The sequence below is a fragment of the Macaca nemestrina genome, chromosome 9 (genome assembly GCF_043159975.1).
Source record: "Macaca nemestrina isolate mMacNem1 chromosome 9, mMacNem.hap1, whole genome shotgun sequence".
Lineage (NCBI taxonomy): Eukaryota > Metazoa > Chordata > Mammalia > Primates > Cercopithecidae > Macaca > Macaca nemestrina.
Window position 1 is genome coordinate 39,084,791 of NC_092133.1, and position 18,265 is coordinate 39,103,055.

Here is an 18,265-nt window from a genome sequence, read left to right on the forward strand (position 1 = left end):
AGGTTTAAAAGGTATAATGTGTAATTTCCATTTGATCTTCCCATTAATGTAATACCCATTTCCACTTTCTCCTCTATTATCTCTCTGAATCTTTTGCCTATGTTTCTATCACCTTAGAGGATTTGCTGGCATATTACTTGATAGGAAAATAGCAAGTTTTAATATAAGATGTGTGATATAAGCCCAATATTGTAAACATTTAGCCCTATATGTATGTTTGCATAAGATATATATCTATATAAATGTATATATATATACCTATATACATGTATATATTATATATACTTGTATATATTATATATGTATAATGTATAATGTATATATAATATATACATGTATATATATATATTATATATATACACACATAATGTACACATCCATATATAGATGTACATGTACACCTGTACCCACATATTATCTTTAAAATGTATTCCAAAGTGTAAGTAGCTTCTTCTGGGAGATGACCTGTGAGAAGCATTACGAATTATGTTACTTCTTCTTACATTCCAAATAGAAGACAGGAGAGTGGTGAATATAATTTAACATAAGATACTTAACTGTCTATGCTTTGGAGATGACCTGAGGCTAATTATATTAGGACCATAGCATAAAATTATCATCCCACTTAGGTTAAAAGTTAAATAATATAGGAGAAGCTGAGAAAGATTAAATCCTGGTAATTCTTCTTAGAAATTTTGTCCAGCCAAGCGTGGTGGCTCACACCCGTAATCCCAGCACTTTGGGAGGCCGGGGTGGGTGGATCACTTGAGGTTAGGAGTTCAACACTAGTCTGGCCAACATGGTGAAACCCTGTCTCTACTAAAAATATCAAAAATTAGCCTGGTGTGGTGGTGGGCATCTGTAATCCCAGCTACTTGGAAGGCTGAAGCAGGAGAATCACTTGAATCCTGGAGGTGGAGATTGCAGTGAGCCAAGATCATGCCATTACACTCCAGCCTGGGCAACAAAAGCAAGACTCCATCTCAAAAGAAAAAAAAAAGAAAAAGAAAAGAAATTTTGTTCATGTTTGAAGACAGAAGCATGACAGGACACATGAGAAGCAATATGAAAGCATATATTTATACTTCATTACATCATTATAAGTTGGAAACATGAAGTAATAAAAGTAATCTGATTCTTCAGAGATAAAGTAATGACACTTTAAAGTAACACCAGGCCAGGTGCAGTGGCTCACATCTGTAATCCCAGCACTTTGGGAGGCTGAGGCGGGCAGATCACGAGGTCAGGAGATCGAGACCATCCTAGCTAACACGGTGAAAACCCGTCTGTACTAAAAATACAAAAAATTAGCCAGGCATGGTGGCATGCACCTGTAATCCCAGCTACTCAGGAGGCTGAGGCAGGAGAATCACTTGAACCTGGGAGGCAGAGGTTGCAGAGAGCCGAGATCCCACCACTGTACTCCAGTCTAGGTGACAGAGCAAGACTTTGTCTCAAAAAAAAAAAAAAAAAAAAGGAACATCAATGTGGATATAAGAATTCTAACATTTAATGTCCATTCCTCCCTTTGGCTGATCCTCTTAATATTTCCCTACAGGTTGAAGCTGCTCCTGAACAGTTTCTCACTTTCAAATCCAATCCTCAAATAACTCTCACACTCAGCAAAAATAGCTTCCCTACCCTCTTCCCCTTTGTCCTTTCTGTCCTTATCGTTTTGAGAACCAGCAGGGCCTCCTGGAACTCTATTTTTCTTTAACTTCTGACCTGCATTATGCATAAAAGAAGGAAGGTCTAATAAACTGACTCAGCAAATAATAATGCTTTTTATTTAGAACATGCAAAGAAGAAATGCCTTTGAATTATGATACACAAATCATCTTTCTCTATTTAATAATAACATATTAATAACAACATTAGATAAGTATCAGCATTAGGTGACAGTCAATGCAACCGTTACAGAGTATGGAGAATAGCAGATATATTTGCACTGTGAAGCATAGGAAACTCTCCTTAACGGAGGCTGAATGTTCACTAGATCTTGAGGGAAGGGAAAATGTGAGATGACAGGCCAGAAAAGGCATCACATATAGTGAAATGTGGATAACGCCCCAGAGGAAAGAGAGCTGCAGGGACAGTACAGCAGCAACCAGACCATCTGCTCTTCTTCAAACAGGAATGAAGCACAGCTGGTAGAAGGGTGGCACAGAGGCAAACCCATTGACAACTGGAGTGGTGTCAAGGTCCTTTGGGTCAACCAGAGATTTCAGGTTAAAGTTCTGTAAAACGGAGGTCAAGAATAAAAACAGCTCCATGCGGGCCAGGGCTTCTCCCACACAAATCCGTTTTCCTGAAAATAGCAAACACAGAGAGCAGTTACTCCTCATGTATAACTGTGACAGTGACAAACACTGTCTCTGTAACTGGCACAAACAGAATATGCAATAACTGTTCAGTGAATTGTAAGAGGGATGAGGAGATAGATGGGTGGATGGGTGCATGCATGAATGAATGGATGGATGGGTGGATAGATAAATGGATGAATGGATGGATGGATAGGCAACTGAAAAATGAATGGACATACTGACTCTTCACCTAATATCAGATCTTAACAGCCACCCTATATTGAACAAATATTTATTGAGTACCAGCTACATGCCAAGCACTTTATTAAAATCTTTCTACAGACTTTAAATGCCTTCGTCAATCTTTCTTTAGAAACATACATTCCTTGTCAAGTGGATTTAACTGAGAAGGGCTTAGAGGAGGAAGCTAACATACTGTATTTCCCTTTGTATTTCTGGCTCAACATGCAGTCAAATATTTTTTTTTCCCCTAGGTACTTTCAGGAGCACATGTCTAAACATGCCACCTTCTCACTTTAAAACTTTAAATGGCTTCCCTGTCTGTCCTATAGGATAAGGTCCCAATGGATTGACCTGGACCTCACATTCTGTTTCCAGTCTGATGATCCATATCACTCCTTGCACTCTTCAAATTCGATACTGTCAACTCTAGGCATAGCCACTCGTCATCAGTCTCCAGCACACCACAAGGTTTCAAGTTTTACAGCATGCTGCTCCTTTTGATCAAGATGAACTTTTCTGTTACTGCAGTCAGGACATAGGTCACATTTTATCTCCTTTTTTACCCTCTTTGTCATCTTCTTGAGCAAGAAAAATGTTGCTTTCTCTTGGTTTCCTCAACATTATATTTATGCTTCCATTGAAAAATGTGCTATGGTCTGAATATGCCGCCCCCAAATTCATATGTTGACAAATAATACCCAATGCAACATTACTAAAGAGATGGCTCCTTTTAGGAAGTGAATAAGTAAGGAGGGATCTGTCCTTGCTAAACTAATAACATCAAGAGATACAAGGGAGCCATTTCACCCTTTTTGCCTTTTTTGCCCTTCTGTCATATAAGGATACAGAGGGTGCATTATCTATAAGGAATAGGCCCTCCCTAGACACTGAACTTGCTGACACCTCAATTTTGGAACTCCCAGCCTTAAGAACTGTGAGAAATATATTTCCATTATTCATCAATTGCCTAGTCCTGGATATTTTGTCATGGCCAAAGAAACAGGTAGCATGGGTCACCTAGAATAATAATTACTGATTTGTTTATTTATTAGAATGTGATATGGTTAGGCTCTGGGTCCTTACCCAAACCTCATGTCAAATTGTAATTCCCAATGTTGGGGGAGATACCTGGTGAGAGGTGATAGAATCATGGGGGATAATTTCCCCCTTGCTGTTCTCATGATAGTGAGTTCTCATAAGATCTGGTTGTTTAAAGGTATGTAGCCTTTCCTCTTTGCTCTCTCTCTCCTGCTCTGCCATGGAAAGATGTGTTTGCTTCCACTCTGCCTCCCACCATGATTGCAAGTTTCCTGAGGTCTCCCAGCTATGCTTCCTGTACAGCCTGTGGAACTGTGAGTCAATTAAAACTCTTTTCTTCATTAATTACCCGGTCTCAGGTAGTTCTTTATAGCAATGTAAGAATGGACTAATACATGTGCCAAATGTGAATGCTTGAAGGAAGGTTTCTTTTCTTGTTGTCTTGGTATCTACAGTGCCAGATATAAAGCAGATATCAAAGGCCACAGAATGAAGAAAGGAGATTCTACCACCAGACGCTCAGCACACACATTTCAGGTGTGGAGATCCAACATCCAAGATACATGGCCATGACTAGGGGAAGAACGTGGTGCTCTGCATCACTGCAGAGTATCCTGCTACATTCCCAATGTCCCTCTCCTCCCATTGACAGTTATTTGGCAAAGGTTCTAATATCCATTATTTAGAGCTAATGTCCTGCTTCTGTGGCTCATTATCTCCTTTAACAGCCCTGCATTATCTTCCTTTCATCCTCTCTGCCTCCTTTGAGATAGCTCAAATGTCTTTACTGCTATTAAAATGTTACTTATGCCTCACTTTGGGGTATAAGAGAACAAGAAGCAGACAGCTTTTCCATCTACCTCTCAAACCCCAACAGCCTGTTCTTTCCTATATCACAGCCTCAGTCCTATTGAACTACAATGATCTGTTTACTCTGCTTTCAAAACTCAGAAGCGAGCCTTTTAAGACCCTCTTCAGTGTTTGAGGATAATTTTATCCTACAGGCCCAGCCTAGGGGGTGAGGGACACCATGTGGAAAACACTCAGTGAAGTTTTGGAGTGAGATAACTTCCTCATGGCTAGTGAGGAAAATGTAATTAGTTTTATCTTCTAGGAGGAGTTCTTGGGTACCTCAGTGGTGTATCTAGAGGCAGAATTCAACCAACCTATACTTCAACTTTCTCAATTTGGAAGAATTGGATTAACTCCCCAAAGCCCACTAATCTGGCTCAATAATTAGGATATATCATGAGCAGGGAGCACACAGACATTCAGAACAGTGCTCTTGATCGTGTACAAAGGGTAATTGTACCACTGCAGAGGAGGCACATGTAAGTTCCAACTGATCAAAAAAGTTATCTTATACCCTGAGACACAAATGGAAATACATTTATATTACCTGCTGAGAAAGGCATGAAGTAGTTACTTTTCTTAAAATTGCCACCTTCGTCCAGAAAGTGACGAGGGTCAAACATCTCTGGGTTGGGAAATTCTTTGTTGTCATGTAGCACAGAAGTCAGGGAAATTAATATGGTCGTGCCCTATAAACAAGAGACATAGATGAACTGAGCTGTAAAGAAGTCATGAAGGTTGAAGAAATAGTGGTAATCACATAGTTGAATCTTTTGATGTGCAGATGAGGAAACACCATTCCAAAGAAGAGCAGTACCATTTCCAGATGGATAGACCAAGTAATAAGAGGCATTAGCTTAAGACCAGTGACAATAATCTTGCTAAAGTGCCCTGCAATCACATTTGAAGTCCTCAGTACTTGGATACTTGGGTGCAACCTTCTGAATCTGTCCTCCTTTTCATCAAGCTTGGACACTAGTGGCTGTCCACACTTGCTGCTCTATTCCATCACTTTGGTTTTCACCAACCTTATGTGTAGAGTATGACTTAAAGTTGAAGTCTCTTTTGACATGGGAAATGGCCACAGTATCTGTTCACAGGGCATTTGTGAATAAACACATGATTGAGTTTCAAATGACGTCTTCTGGGATGATAACTAGTATAGTCACAAGTATAAAACTATTGAGTTCTTGTCATTGCCATGCAGTTTGTTTGTCTTCATTTAAAGATATGGGAGAGATATTCATTACAGATTAATCCTAGCTTAAAAATACAGAAGGAACAATGAAATTAGAAAAATCACGTATTTGTAACCATTCAGGTCAAAATCATCAGGTCAGGTGAGGATCATTAATGAAAGATAAAACTATTGGATGTGTGACTTGGGAAGCAGGGTGTTCAGTTTTAAAGTACCATGCCATAGATTTTCATCATTCACACATGAAAATCAGAACCCCATCAATGAAGAGATCTGGCAGATTCCAACTTATTTGGTGAGAATCTTAGCATAACCAATAATGACATATGTGACATTATGTGCCCCTGCCTCACCACTGTGATTCAGTGGGATATTCAAAGTACTATGTAGTTTTCCTGCCAAAGTCATAACTGGAATATAATATCTAGAAAAGAATCATACAAAATGAGCCCCAGGAAAATTTAAATGACTAACGGTCTCAACTCTTCACAGAGGTCAACATGTCGAAAGGAAACAGAGGAAATGGACTCTTCTTGATTACGGGAGATGAAAATAACAGGATACCGAAATTATGTGCCTGTTTCTTGACTGGAGAGTGAATTGCAAGAAAAAAAGCGATTAACATATTCTTTAAAAATTGGAAAATTTTAAATATAAGCTGTGTAGTTAATAATATTATTGTATTAATAACTCCACATTATGAATGCTATTATTGTCATGTAGGAGAAAACCATTGTTATTGTGCTATACGTACTGAAGTACTGAAGCATAAATAGATGGATGGACAGATATCAAAGTAGATAAATACACATACTGCCATATGTACATATACATATGTGTGTGTAATGTTACTGATTTTAAAATATTTTATAATAAAAAGGTGAAGAAAAATTCTACCCCCTAAATTTTCATATCAATAGTCTATGATTTGGTTTTTCAAAAATATTCCCTTGAATATTTATAAACAAGTACTATATTAAAATGTTATTAAGAACCAAAGCAGATTTATTTCAACAAATGTTACTTGAATAACTAGAAATTTATAGGCATTGAAGCATGACAATTATTACTTCATATTACAAATAAAAATTCATTTGAAATATGTCATTGATCTAAATATAAGAGCTCAAGCAAAAATATTCCAGGAAGGTTAAAAGCCAGTCTTTGGAATCTTGTGCTGACAAATATTCTTTAATAGGACACAAAAGCACAAATCAATCACACATATTTGCAGAAAATTCTACTGGACAGGAATGTCTTATATTAGGCATCAATAAAAAATACTCCCTGCACAAGTCCATCCTGCCACCTGTTTTTGTATGGTATGTGAGCTAAAAGTATTCACATTGAACAAATGCAAATAAAAAATAATATTTTTGAAACACATTTTATAGGAAATTTACATTTGTTTCTATAAAAATTGGAACATATCAATCCTCATTCATTTGCAGATTGTTTATGACTGCTTTCATGCTACAATAAGAGATGTCAAGTATTGCAACAGAAACCACATGGCCGGAAAATCTAAAATATTTACTATCTGGCCCATTACAGAAACAGTTTGCCAACTCCTGTCTCAGACTATTATCTCCAGCTAGATAAATGGATCCAGCCTGTAGCAGAAAAACACATGTATCTGATATGTAAAGAGGGTAGAATTGGCCACACAGTGCTGCATTTTTCTGTACTGGGCTATTCCATGAAGAAGGGATTCAATGGGTGATTCCCTTGGGCTCTGGCTTCTCAGGGCTCAAAAGACACCAGGCACAGCATGAGCTGCCCTGCAGGGGGATGAATGAAGAAGCTCATCAGATGTAGTATTCCCTTCCAGCTGTTCACCAAAGATGATGCAGTGAACTGGGGAGACTGGCAGCTCCTAGCTGATTCTTCAGTATATTTCTCATTTAGTTAGTTATAGGAGGAGAAGTAAGTTTCATTACTATTACCCTCAGACCCTAATTTTGAGAAACAAAAGTCTTCTCCTGGTTACCTCCTGTGTTTGTGATAACAGAGTGCATTGAAGTCTTATCTCTTGTACTAAATCAGTGACCACTAGAGTAAGCCCCATAATCTCTCAGTAAATTATCAATCCTGTCTTCTTCAAAAGATGACATTAGTAATTGCAACCTTACCAATATCATTCCTTTTTCCTCTTGAAAATACAACTTTCAGTTATATTATTTTTTATTTTACTAATCATATGTATTGGTTTTAATTGGAAAAAGTAGGTTTGAGATGGCAACTGGAGTGTCTGGATAAATACAGAAACCATGTGATAGAAGGCATTGTAAAGCTGCCAAGACAAAAATTGGTCTCAAGGTTCCAGAGGTAGGAGAACCTCAAGAGCTAAGCTAACACTGACACTCAATTTTCGACTGGGTTCACATTATGTCCAATTCTGAATCATGACAACAGGTGTTATGTCATTATGACTGCCTATGGGAGAGGAATGAATCTTTCTTTGAAGAATATAAACCTCTGAAATTCTGCAGTTTCTTATATATAGCATCTGGTATTTAACCAAAAGTTATCAGGCATTTCAAAGATACAACTAAGTGATCACAAGAAGAAAAGTGGGGAGAGGGAACGGCAATAAAATCAGACTCGCATTAGGAAACTTTTCTTGCCTAGTTTTATAAGGCTGGCATAATCTTAATATCAAAAATCCTGAAAATTCTAAGAAAAAAAATTACAAACCAAATCTCTTGTGAATGTAAACACTGAAGCCCTAAACAATATGAAGAAGGTCAATTCATCTCTATGTGCATACTTATTTCTATTTATTGAGGAATGTAAGCCCAATACATATAATCTGATGTTGTGTGGATATTTGTCCCCTCCAAATCTCATGTTGAAATGTGATTCCCAATGTTGGAGGTGGAGTCTGGTGGGAGGTATTTAGGACATGAGGGTGAATTCTTCTTGAGTGGCTTAAAGCTCTTCTCATGATAATAAGTGAGTTCATATTCTGTTAGTTCACACACGAGCTGGTTGTTTAAAGTCACTTCCACTCCTTTTTCTCTTACTCCCTCTCTTGCCATGTGACATGCTTGCTTCCCCTTCACCTTCTTCCATGATTGAAAGCTACCTGAAGTCCTCACTAGGAGCAGATGCCTGCCCCCATTATGCCTTTTGCACAGCCTGCAAAACCATGAGACAAAATAAAACTCTTTTATTTACAAATTACCCAGTCAAAGACAGTCAAACATATTCCTTTATAGCAATGGAAACAGACTAACACACAATTATAGAAATAGATGCAGAGAATTGATTTGATAAGATTTTACACACAATTATGACATATATATATGACAGCAAACTTCTCTAATCTGATCAAAAATATCTACCAAAATCTACTTCAAGCATCATTCTCGATATTGAAATGGAAAACTTCCACTGCTTCCTGCAGATGAGAAATGAGAAACAAGGATCCCCACTGTCACCAATTCTATTCAACACTCTCCTAGAAATTCTAGCCAATGCAATAATTAATGCAATAAAGAGACATTAAGCCCATGAGAAATGGAAAATAAGTAATAAAACAGTATTAACCCAGATACAATATAATTATACAGAAATTACAATGAATCCAGAAATAAATTATGAACAGCGATTAGTAAATTTAGCAAAGTTGACAGATTAACATCATCAGAATGACAAAAACTAATTATGTTCCACAACAAAAATATTAATTATCTAGGGAAAACCAAAGACTTGAAAGCCATGACAACAAATCACAAATTTCCTGGGAAAATAAAAGAAATCCCAAATAAATTGGAAGCATAATTATATTCAGGAATGGAAAGACGCAACATGTCAAGATTCAGCTCTTTCCAAACTGATCTATAAATTTAATGTCACCCTGACAGAAATTCCAGCCCAATGTTTTGGGAAATTGACAAACAAATGCCTTTAAAATTTATCTGGAAATATAAGCACCTGAGAGTAGCCAAACCAATCTTGAAGAAAGATAATAAATCTGGAAAACACACATTGCCAGACACTAGGACCTGTTACAAAACTTTGTAGCCCCAAACTGGAAACAACAGAAAGTCCCATTAAACTGCCATACATATGAGTTACGCACTTCTCTCACCCAGTGATGGTAGAGGATAAGAATGATACTATGAATTTGGGGGCTTCAAAAACATGGAGTTGCAGTGTAGGAGAAGCAAACTTACCTTGGGGATGAGGTAGTTTCTGAATTTAACATCACAGGTCACTGCATGGGGCAGGTTGGTGGGGAGAAGGTCAATGTATCTCTGGATCTCGTGCACCACAGCATCTGTGTAGGGCATGTGGCTCCTGTCCTGCATGCAGGGGCTCCGATTTCTGCCAATCACACGTTCAATCTCTTCCTGGACTTTAGCTGATAAGACACAAGTAAAAACTGATGGAAAAGGAGAAAAATGGCACATTTGTTGTAGCAATTCAGGGGTACATGAATCATGATGAAGGTATCCAAACATCATTAGAAATTTAAATTATAGTGATGGAAGTATATGCAAATGTAAAGAGAGGACTGTTACAGATGCACAAATGTGTAACTACCATAAACTAGGCATTAAGAAAAATCTGTACACATATAAGCATAGAAAATTATCTTCAATAAAGGAAGACAGGAAGGATTGAAAAAAGGAAGAGAAGTCCACAAAACAACCAGAAAACAAATAACAAAAGGGCAAGGGTAAGTCCTTACTTATCAATAATAACACTGAATGTAAATGGGCTAAAATCTCCAATCAAAAGACATACTGACTGGATGGATAAACAAGACCCATTAATCTGTTGCCTAAAAGAAACACACTTCACTTATAAAGACACACATAGGTTGAAAATAAAGGAATGGAATGAGACAGTACATGCCAATAGAAAAGAAAAAAAGAGCAGGAGTTATTATATTTAAAACAGAAAAAGTAGATTTCAAAACAAAAACTATAAGAAGAGACAAAGAAGATCACTATTGGTGATAAAGTAGTCAGATTGGCAAGAAGATGGAAAAATTTTAAATATATATGCAACCAACAATGGAGCACCCAGATATATAAAAGAAATATAATTAGAACTAGAGAGAGATAGTCCCCAGTACAATAATAGCTGGAGACTTCAACATCCCACTTTCAGCATTGGACAGGTCATCTAGATAGAAAATCAACAAGGAAACATTCAACTTTATGTGCACTATAGACCAAATGGATCTAATAGATATTTGCAGAATATTTTATCCAACTGCTACAGAATACACATCCTTTTCCACAGCACATGGATTGTTATCAACAATTGACCATATGTTAGGTCACAAAACAAGTCTTAAAATATACAAAGAAACTGAAATAATATCAAGCATCTTCTCTGACCACAGTGTAATAAAACCAGCAATCAATAACAAGAGGAATTTTGGAAGCTACACAAATAAATGGAAATTTAAAAATATACTCATAAATGGGGAGTGGGCCCATGAAGAGATTAAAAAGGAAATTGAAAAATTTCTTGAAACAAATTTTAATGGAAACACAACATACCAAAACCAAGGGGCTACAGCAAAACCAGTACTAAAAGGGAAGTTTATAGCTACAAGAACTTATATCAAAAATGGAGAAAATAGACAAACAATCTAATGATGCATCCTAAATAATTAGAAAAGCAAAAGCAAATTAAACCCAAAATTAATAGAAGAAAAGGAATAATAAAGATCAGAGCAGAAATAAATAAAATTTAAACGAAGAAAAACAAAAGATCAATGAAATAAAAGTTGCTTTTTTGAGAAGTTAAACAAAATTGACAAACCTTTAGCCAGGCTAAAAAAAAAAACAGAGTAGATTCAAATAAATAAAAACAAATTAAAAAGGAGGCATTACAACTGATACTGCAGAAATTCAAAGAATAATTAGTGGTTACTATAAGCAACTATATGCCAATAAATTGGAAAGTCTAGAAGAAATGGACAAATCACTAGACAAATATGACCCATCGAGTTTGAAGCAGGAAAAAATCCAAAACCTGAACATGCAATGACCAGTACCAAGATCAAATGAGAAATAAAAAGTATCCCAGTAAAGAAAACCCCAAGACTGGCTAGCTTCACTGCTGAATTTTACCAAACATTTAAAGAAGAATTAATACCAATCCTATTCAAACTATTCCAAAAAATAAAGGAGAAGAGAATACTTTGAAACTCATTCTGTGAGACCAGTATTACCCTGATACCAAAATCAGACTAAGACACGTCAAGAAAAGAAAACTACAGGTCAATATACCTGATGAACACTAGTGCAAATATCTTCAACAAAATACTGGCAAACCAAATTCAGCAATACAATAAAAAGGTCATTCACAATGACCAAGTGGGATTTATCCCTGGGATGCAAGGATGGTTCAACATGTGCAAATCAAGCAGTGTGATACATCATATCAAAAGAATGAAGGATAAAAGCTATATCATTTCAGTTGATGCTTAAAAAGTATTTGATAAAACTTAACATCCCTTCCTGATAAAAATTCATTTAAAAAAACCTGAGATAGAAGGAACATACCTCAACATAAAAAAGTTATATGACAGAGCCACAACTACTACTATACTGAATGGGGAAAACCAAGAGTATTTCCTCTAAGATCAGGAACACGACAAGGATGCCCACTGTCACCATTGTTATTCATCATAGTACTGGATGACCTAGCAAGACCAATCAGACAAGACAAAGATATAAAGGCTATCCAAATTGGAAAGGAAAAAGTCAAAATATCCTTGTGTTCAGATGATATAACCTTATATTAGGAAAAACCTAAAGATTCCACAAGATAATTATTAGAACTGATGAACAAATTCAGTAAAGTTAAAGGATACAAAATCAACATAAAAATCAGTAGTGTTGTTACATGCCAACAGTGAACAAAAAGAAAAACCAAATTTAAAAAGTAATCCCATTTACAATAGCCATAAGTAAAATTAAATACTTAGGAATTAATTTAACTAAAAAACTGAAAGACGCCTAAAATGAAAACTATGAAACACTGAGGAAAGAAATTTAAGAGGACACAACAAATAGAAAAATATTTCATGTTCATGGATTGGAAAAATCAATATTGTTAAAAATGTCCATACTATCAAAACAATCTACAGATTCAATAAAATCCCTATCAAAATATCAATGGCATTCTTCACAGAAATAGAAAAAATAAATCCTAAAATTTATATGGACCCACAAAAGACCCGGAATAGTCAAAACTATCCTAAGCAAAAAGAACAAAACTGGAAGAATCACATTATCTCACTTCAAATTATACTACAGAGATAACTAAAACAGCATGGTACTGACATAAAAACAAACACATGGACCAATGGAACAGAATACAGAATCCAGAAACAATTTCACAGACCTAGAGTGAACCCATTTTTGACAAAGGTGCTGATACGGTTTGGCTGTGTCTCCACCCCAAATCTCATCTTGAATTGTAATAATCCCCACAAGTCAAGGGTGAGGCCAGGTGGGGATAATTGAATCATGGGGGTGGTATCCTCCATACTTTTCTCATGGTAGTGAATAAATCTCACAACATCTGATGGTTTTATAAATGGGTGTTCCCCTGCAAAGCTCTCTGCCTGCTGCCATGTAAGACGTGACTTTGCTCCTCATTCACCTTCCGCCATGATTGTGAGGCCTCCCCAGCCATGTGGAACTGTGAGTCCATTAAACGTCTTTCCTTTATAAATTACCCAGTCTTGTGTTGGCTTTATTAGAAGCATGAGAACAGACTAACACATGTGCCAAGAATGTACACTGAGGGAAAGACAGTCTCTTGAATAAATGTGCTGGGAAAACTTAATATCCTACAAAGAAGAATGAAACTGAACTCATATCTCTTGCCATATACAAAAATCAACTCAAAATCAATTAAAGGCTTAACTCTAAGACCTCAAACTCTGAAACTAACATAGGAAAACACTAGGAAAAATCTCCAGGACATTGGTCTAGGCAAAAATTTCTTGAGCAATACCCTACAAACACAGGCATTCAAAGCAAACATGAACAAATGGGATCACATCAAGTTAAAAAGCTTCTGCACAGCCAAAGATACAATCAACAAAGGGAAGAGACAATTACAGAATGGAGAAAAATATTTGCAAACTATTCATCTGACAAGAGATTAATAACCAGACTATATAAGAAACTCCAGCAACTCTATAGAAAAAAAATATACTAATCCAATCCAAAAGTGGGCAAAAGATTTGAATAGATGTTTCTCAAAAGAAGACATTTAAATGGGTAAGAGGTGGTCAAAAAGGTGGTCAACACCACTGATCATCAGAGAAATATAAATCAAAACTACAATGAGATGTCATCTCACTCCAGTTAAAATGGCTGATATCCAAAGACAGGCAATAAGAAATGCTAGTGAGGATGTGGAGATAAGTGGACCCTTGTATAGTGTTGGTGGGAATGTAAATTAGTATGACCAGTATGGAGAGCTGTTTGAATATTCCTCAAATAACTAAAAATAAAGCAACCATATGATCCAACAACCCTACTGCTGGGTATATACCCAAAAGAAAGGACATAAGTACATCGAAGAAGTATCTGCACTCTTATGTTTGTTGCAGCACCGTACACAATAGCTAAGACTTTGAAACAACTTTAATATGCATCAACAGAAAATGTAGTATATATACACAATGTAGTTCTATTCAGTCATAAAAAGAATGAGATTCACTCATTTTCAGCAACATGAAGGGAACTGGAGATCATTATGTTAAGTGAAATAAGGCAGGCAGAGAAAGATAAACATAGCATGTTCTCACTTATCTGTGGGATCTAAAAACAAAAGAATTGAACCAATGGACATAAAGTATAGAAGCATGGTTACCAGAGACTCGAAAGGGTAGTGGGGCCTGGGAGGGGAGGTGGGGATGAATAAGACTTACTATATGGTAGCACAACAGGGTGACTATAGTCAATAATAACTTAATTGTACATTTTAAAATAACTTAAAGAATGTAATTGAATTGTTTGTAACTCAAAGAATAAATGCTTGAGGGGATACACCATTCTCCATGACATGCTTATTTCACATTGCGCGCCTGTATCAAAACATCTCATGTACCCCCAAACATATTAATATATACTACTATGTACCCATAAAAATTAAAAAAGATAAAAATGAAAAATCTATATATACATATACATTAGTATATATGATAATTAATATAAATAAAAATAATAAAATGTTTGCAAACATAAAGTAAGCATATAATTTAGTCATGAAATTACTGTCTTGGAAAAAACAAGGATTAATTTCATATCAAAATAACATGTTGCTTAAACATTAAATTATACTATCAGATTTATGCATATATGTGACTGTATTTATGCATCTGTGTGTGGGAGGGGTCGCAAATTGCAATGGTATTCTCTTCATTCTCACACTTTCCAAATTCACCATTTTCAACATTCCAGCAGCTTCTTCTGAACATACATTCACATTTTTAAATAAAGACTCTGTTTCTATTTCTTACTTATCTTTTTGTGGATTATATTAATAATTTTTTATTATGAGAGATGAGAATTTTAATCTTCAACTTCACCTCATATTTGAACACACCCTCAGATAGACACACTCACTTTACAACACTCCTTTTTCCAGAATATATTTAGATGACAATTTTTATATCAGTATTCATTGCTTACATCATTCTGACTACACAAATATGGTTCTCTGGTAAGACAACTATGATTAAATTGTATTTTTAGTACTATCCTGGGCTTAACCATGTCTCCTTATTTCAATTTGTAATTTCTGTTTCCCAAGTTAGAATTATTGACAAATGTTCAGGCAGATGTTTGAAACTCCTTTTTGAGCTATTGGAAACTCTCATAAAATCTGTCACATCTCTTTTGTTCTTGCTGTCTCCTCTCACTTCTGAATTATCCACCAGGTCCATTCTGAAGTAGTTGTTTTCTAGGTATGGTGCTAGGCAGCCTCCCTGACATTCTCATTCTCCTACATGAGGTTTCCTGATTGCTGGAGCTCAGGACTTTCTCTAACTAGGTTTCAGGCATTTGAATGAAGCATATTCTCCAATATTTTTCTAAGAAAGGGAAAATAGAAGGTAAAATTTTTGGCAAACATGCAAGTATGAAAACACCCTATTTCTATTAATATACAAGATAATATTAATAGTTCTTGAGAATTCTGAATCTTAATTGTTTCAATATAACCTGGTATAGATCTGAAAGTTTTTGTGGTTTTCCCTTTAATTCTCATGTCCTGACATTCCATAACCCTGTGTCTAGCAGTATGTGTTTTCATTTCATTCACTCTGTTGGACATTGAAGAGAATTTTCCATTAAGATGGTGAAAGAAAAATGTCATTTCTCTAGATCAGTTCCCTTTGTGTTGGATAAAGTTAGCTGCTGAATTTTAGGAAGCAAGATGAATAAAAGAGCTAAGAGTCTCCTAATTGAAGGAGCAGACCCGTACCAAATCTGCCTTTCAAGCCTACACCTCATGCCTTTTCTGGCACTACCCTGTGTCTCTGAGTACAGGGCTTCTTAAGCTCAGTTTCTCTAGAGAGCGAGCCTCCTTCTTCTTGTGGGAAGAAATCAGTTACCTGATGAAAAGGCTTGTGGAGGAAACGTAGGCAGGGAAAGCCTCCTTTTTCAGCCTCATTCTCCACCATTCTTTAACCCTTGAAACTTCCAAATACTACTATTGGAGAGACTTAAGGGACACTGATTAACTTTTCCTCCTTGATAAATTTTTCTCTTCTGACTTTTTGGTTACAAGTTTATCCTCTCTGTACAGATTTGTCAATCCTCTATATGCTCTCTGTGTTTAGGAAATTTGTTAAAGTCTTCTTGACTATCTCCTGTACTCTTCCTATCTTAAAGGACCTAAATGTCTAATATCCAAAATCTATAAAAAAATAAAAATAAAATAAAATAAAATAAATCAACAAGCAAAAACAAAAAAAAATCAATTAAAAATGGGCAAAGGACATGAACAGGTACTTCTCAAAAGATGACATACAAACAGCCAACAAACATGAAAAAGTGCTTCAACATCACTAATCAACAGAGAAATGCAAATCAAAATCACAATGAGGTACCATCTCACACCAGTCAGAATAGCAATTATTAATATTAAAAAGTCCAAAAACAACAGATGCTGGTGATGTTGCAGAGAAATGGAAATGCTTTTACACTGTTGGTAGGTATGCAAACTAGGTCAGCCACTGTGGAAACCAGTTTTGATATTTTTGAAGGAACTTAAAATAGAACTACGAGTTGACCCAGCAATCCCACTATGGAGTATATGTCCCAAAAATATTCATTCTATCAAAAAGACACACACCCCAATATGTTCACTGTAGTGCTGTGCACAATAGCAAAGAAATGGAATCAACTTATGTGCCCATCCACAGTGGATTGTATGAGAAAAATGTGGTAAATATACACTGATATGGTTAGGCTGTGTCCCCACTCAAATCTCATCTTGAATTGTAGCTCCCATAATTCCCACATGTTATGGGAGGAACTCAATGGGAGGTAATTTAATCATGGAGGCAGGAGTTTTCCATGCTGTTCTCATGATAGTGAATAAGTCTCTACCAGAGACTTTTTGTGAGGCCTTTCCAGTCATGTGGAATTGAGAGTCCATTAAACCTCTTTCCTTTATGAATTACCCTGTCTCAGGTATGTCTTTATTAACAGCATGAGAACAGACTAATACATACACCATGGAATGTTATGCAGCCACAAGAAAGAACAAAAATTATGTATTTTGCAGGACGATAGATGAAGTGGGAGGTCATTATCCTAAGCAATCTAATACAAGAACAGAAAACCAAATACCGCATGTTCTCACTTATAAGTGGGAGGTAAGCATTGAATACACAAGAACTTAAAGATGGGAGCAATAGACACTGAGGATCACTAGATGGGGGAGGGAGGAAAGGGATGTGGGCTGAAGAACCATCTGCTGGGTAATATGTTTACTGTCAGTGTGATGGAATAGCTGGGACCCCAAGCCTCAGCATTACACAACTTATCTATGTAACAAACCTGTATTTGAACCCTTTAATCTATAATGAAAGTTGACAAAAAATCTTGTAGAACTCTATAGGTTAGTAACTGTTCAAAAAAAAGGCCTAATTCTTATTTGTAATTAGGTTATTGTCATGTCAATGGGGGATACTGACAGAGGAGAAAAAAAGAATATTTCTTATCTGCAGCATAAGCAGAAGGCCTTAAAAGTAAATTTCTAAAGTAAAGTTGTACATAAAAGATAAAATTATTGACCCCCTCAAAACAAAATCTTATTTTGTCCAACACCAATTTCATGGGAACTGTCTCAGGTACATATTCTGCCTAAATGGAACATTCTTTAGGTACCTCTTCTAGTAAACAGAATTACCTTCCTTATGAATCTAACTTTTTAGAATACTTAGCAGACTAGGAATTTTCTCAGGCAGACTCGCTACATTTCTAGGATTACCATTTATCTTTCAATAAGTGGAGTTTCCAGTTTCCCTACTCCAGCATTCGAACCTGAAATTTTGAGAATGAGAAAAGTTATCTTCAAAAACATACTTGCTATTTAAAAATGGGCTTCTCATAATAAACCCAACATGTAA

The 18,265-nt window shown here is 36.1% G+C and overlaps 1 protein-coding gene across 1 annotated transcript in view; it reads right to left on the reverse strand.

Annotated features, from left to right (window-relative positions):
- Positions 1 to 1,765: 1,765 nt before the first annotated feature.
- Positions 1,766 to 18,265, reverse strand: part of CYP2C19 (cytochrome P450 family 2 subfamily C member 19) — a 56,013-nt gene continuing 39,513 nt past the window's right edge. The window contains exons 7-9 of the mRNA XM_011738320.3: positions 9,816 to 10,003; positions 4,984 to 5,125; positions 1,766 to 2,308 (exon numbers count right to left, since the gene is read on the reverse strand). Of these exons, the coding sequence (XP_011736622.2) occupies positions 2,127 to 2,308; positions 4,984 to 5,125; positions 9,816 to 10,003 (512 nt within the window). The 3' untranslated portion in view covers positions 1,766 to 2,126. The remainder of the gene's footprint in view (positions 2,309 to 4,983; positions 5,126 to 9,815; positions 10,004 to 18,265) is intronic.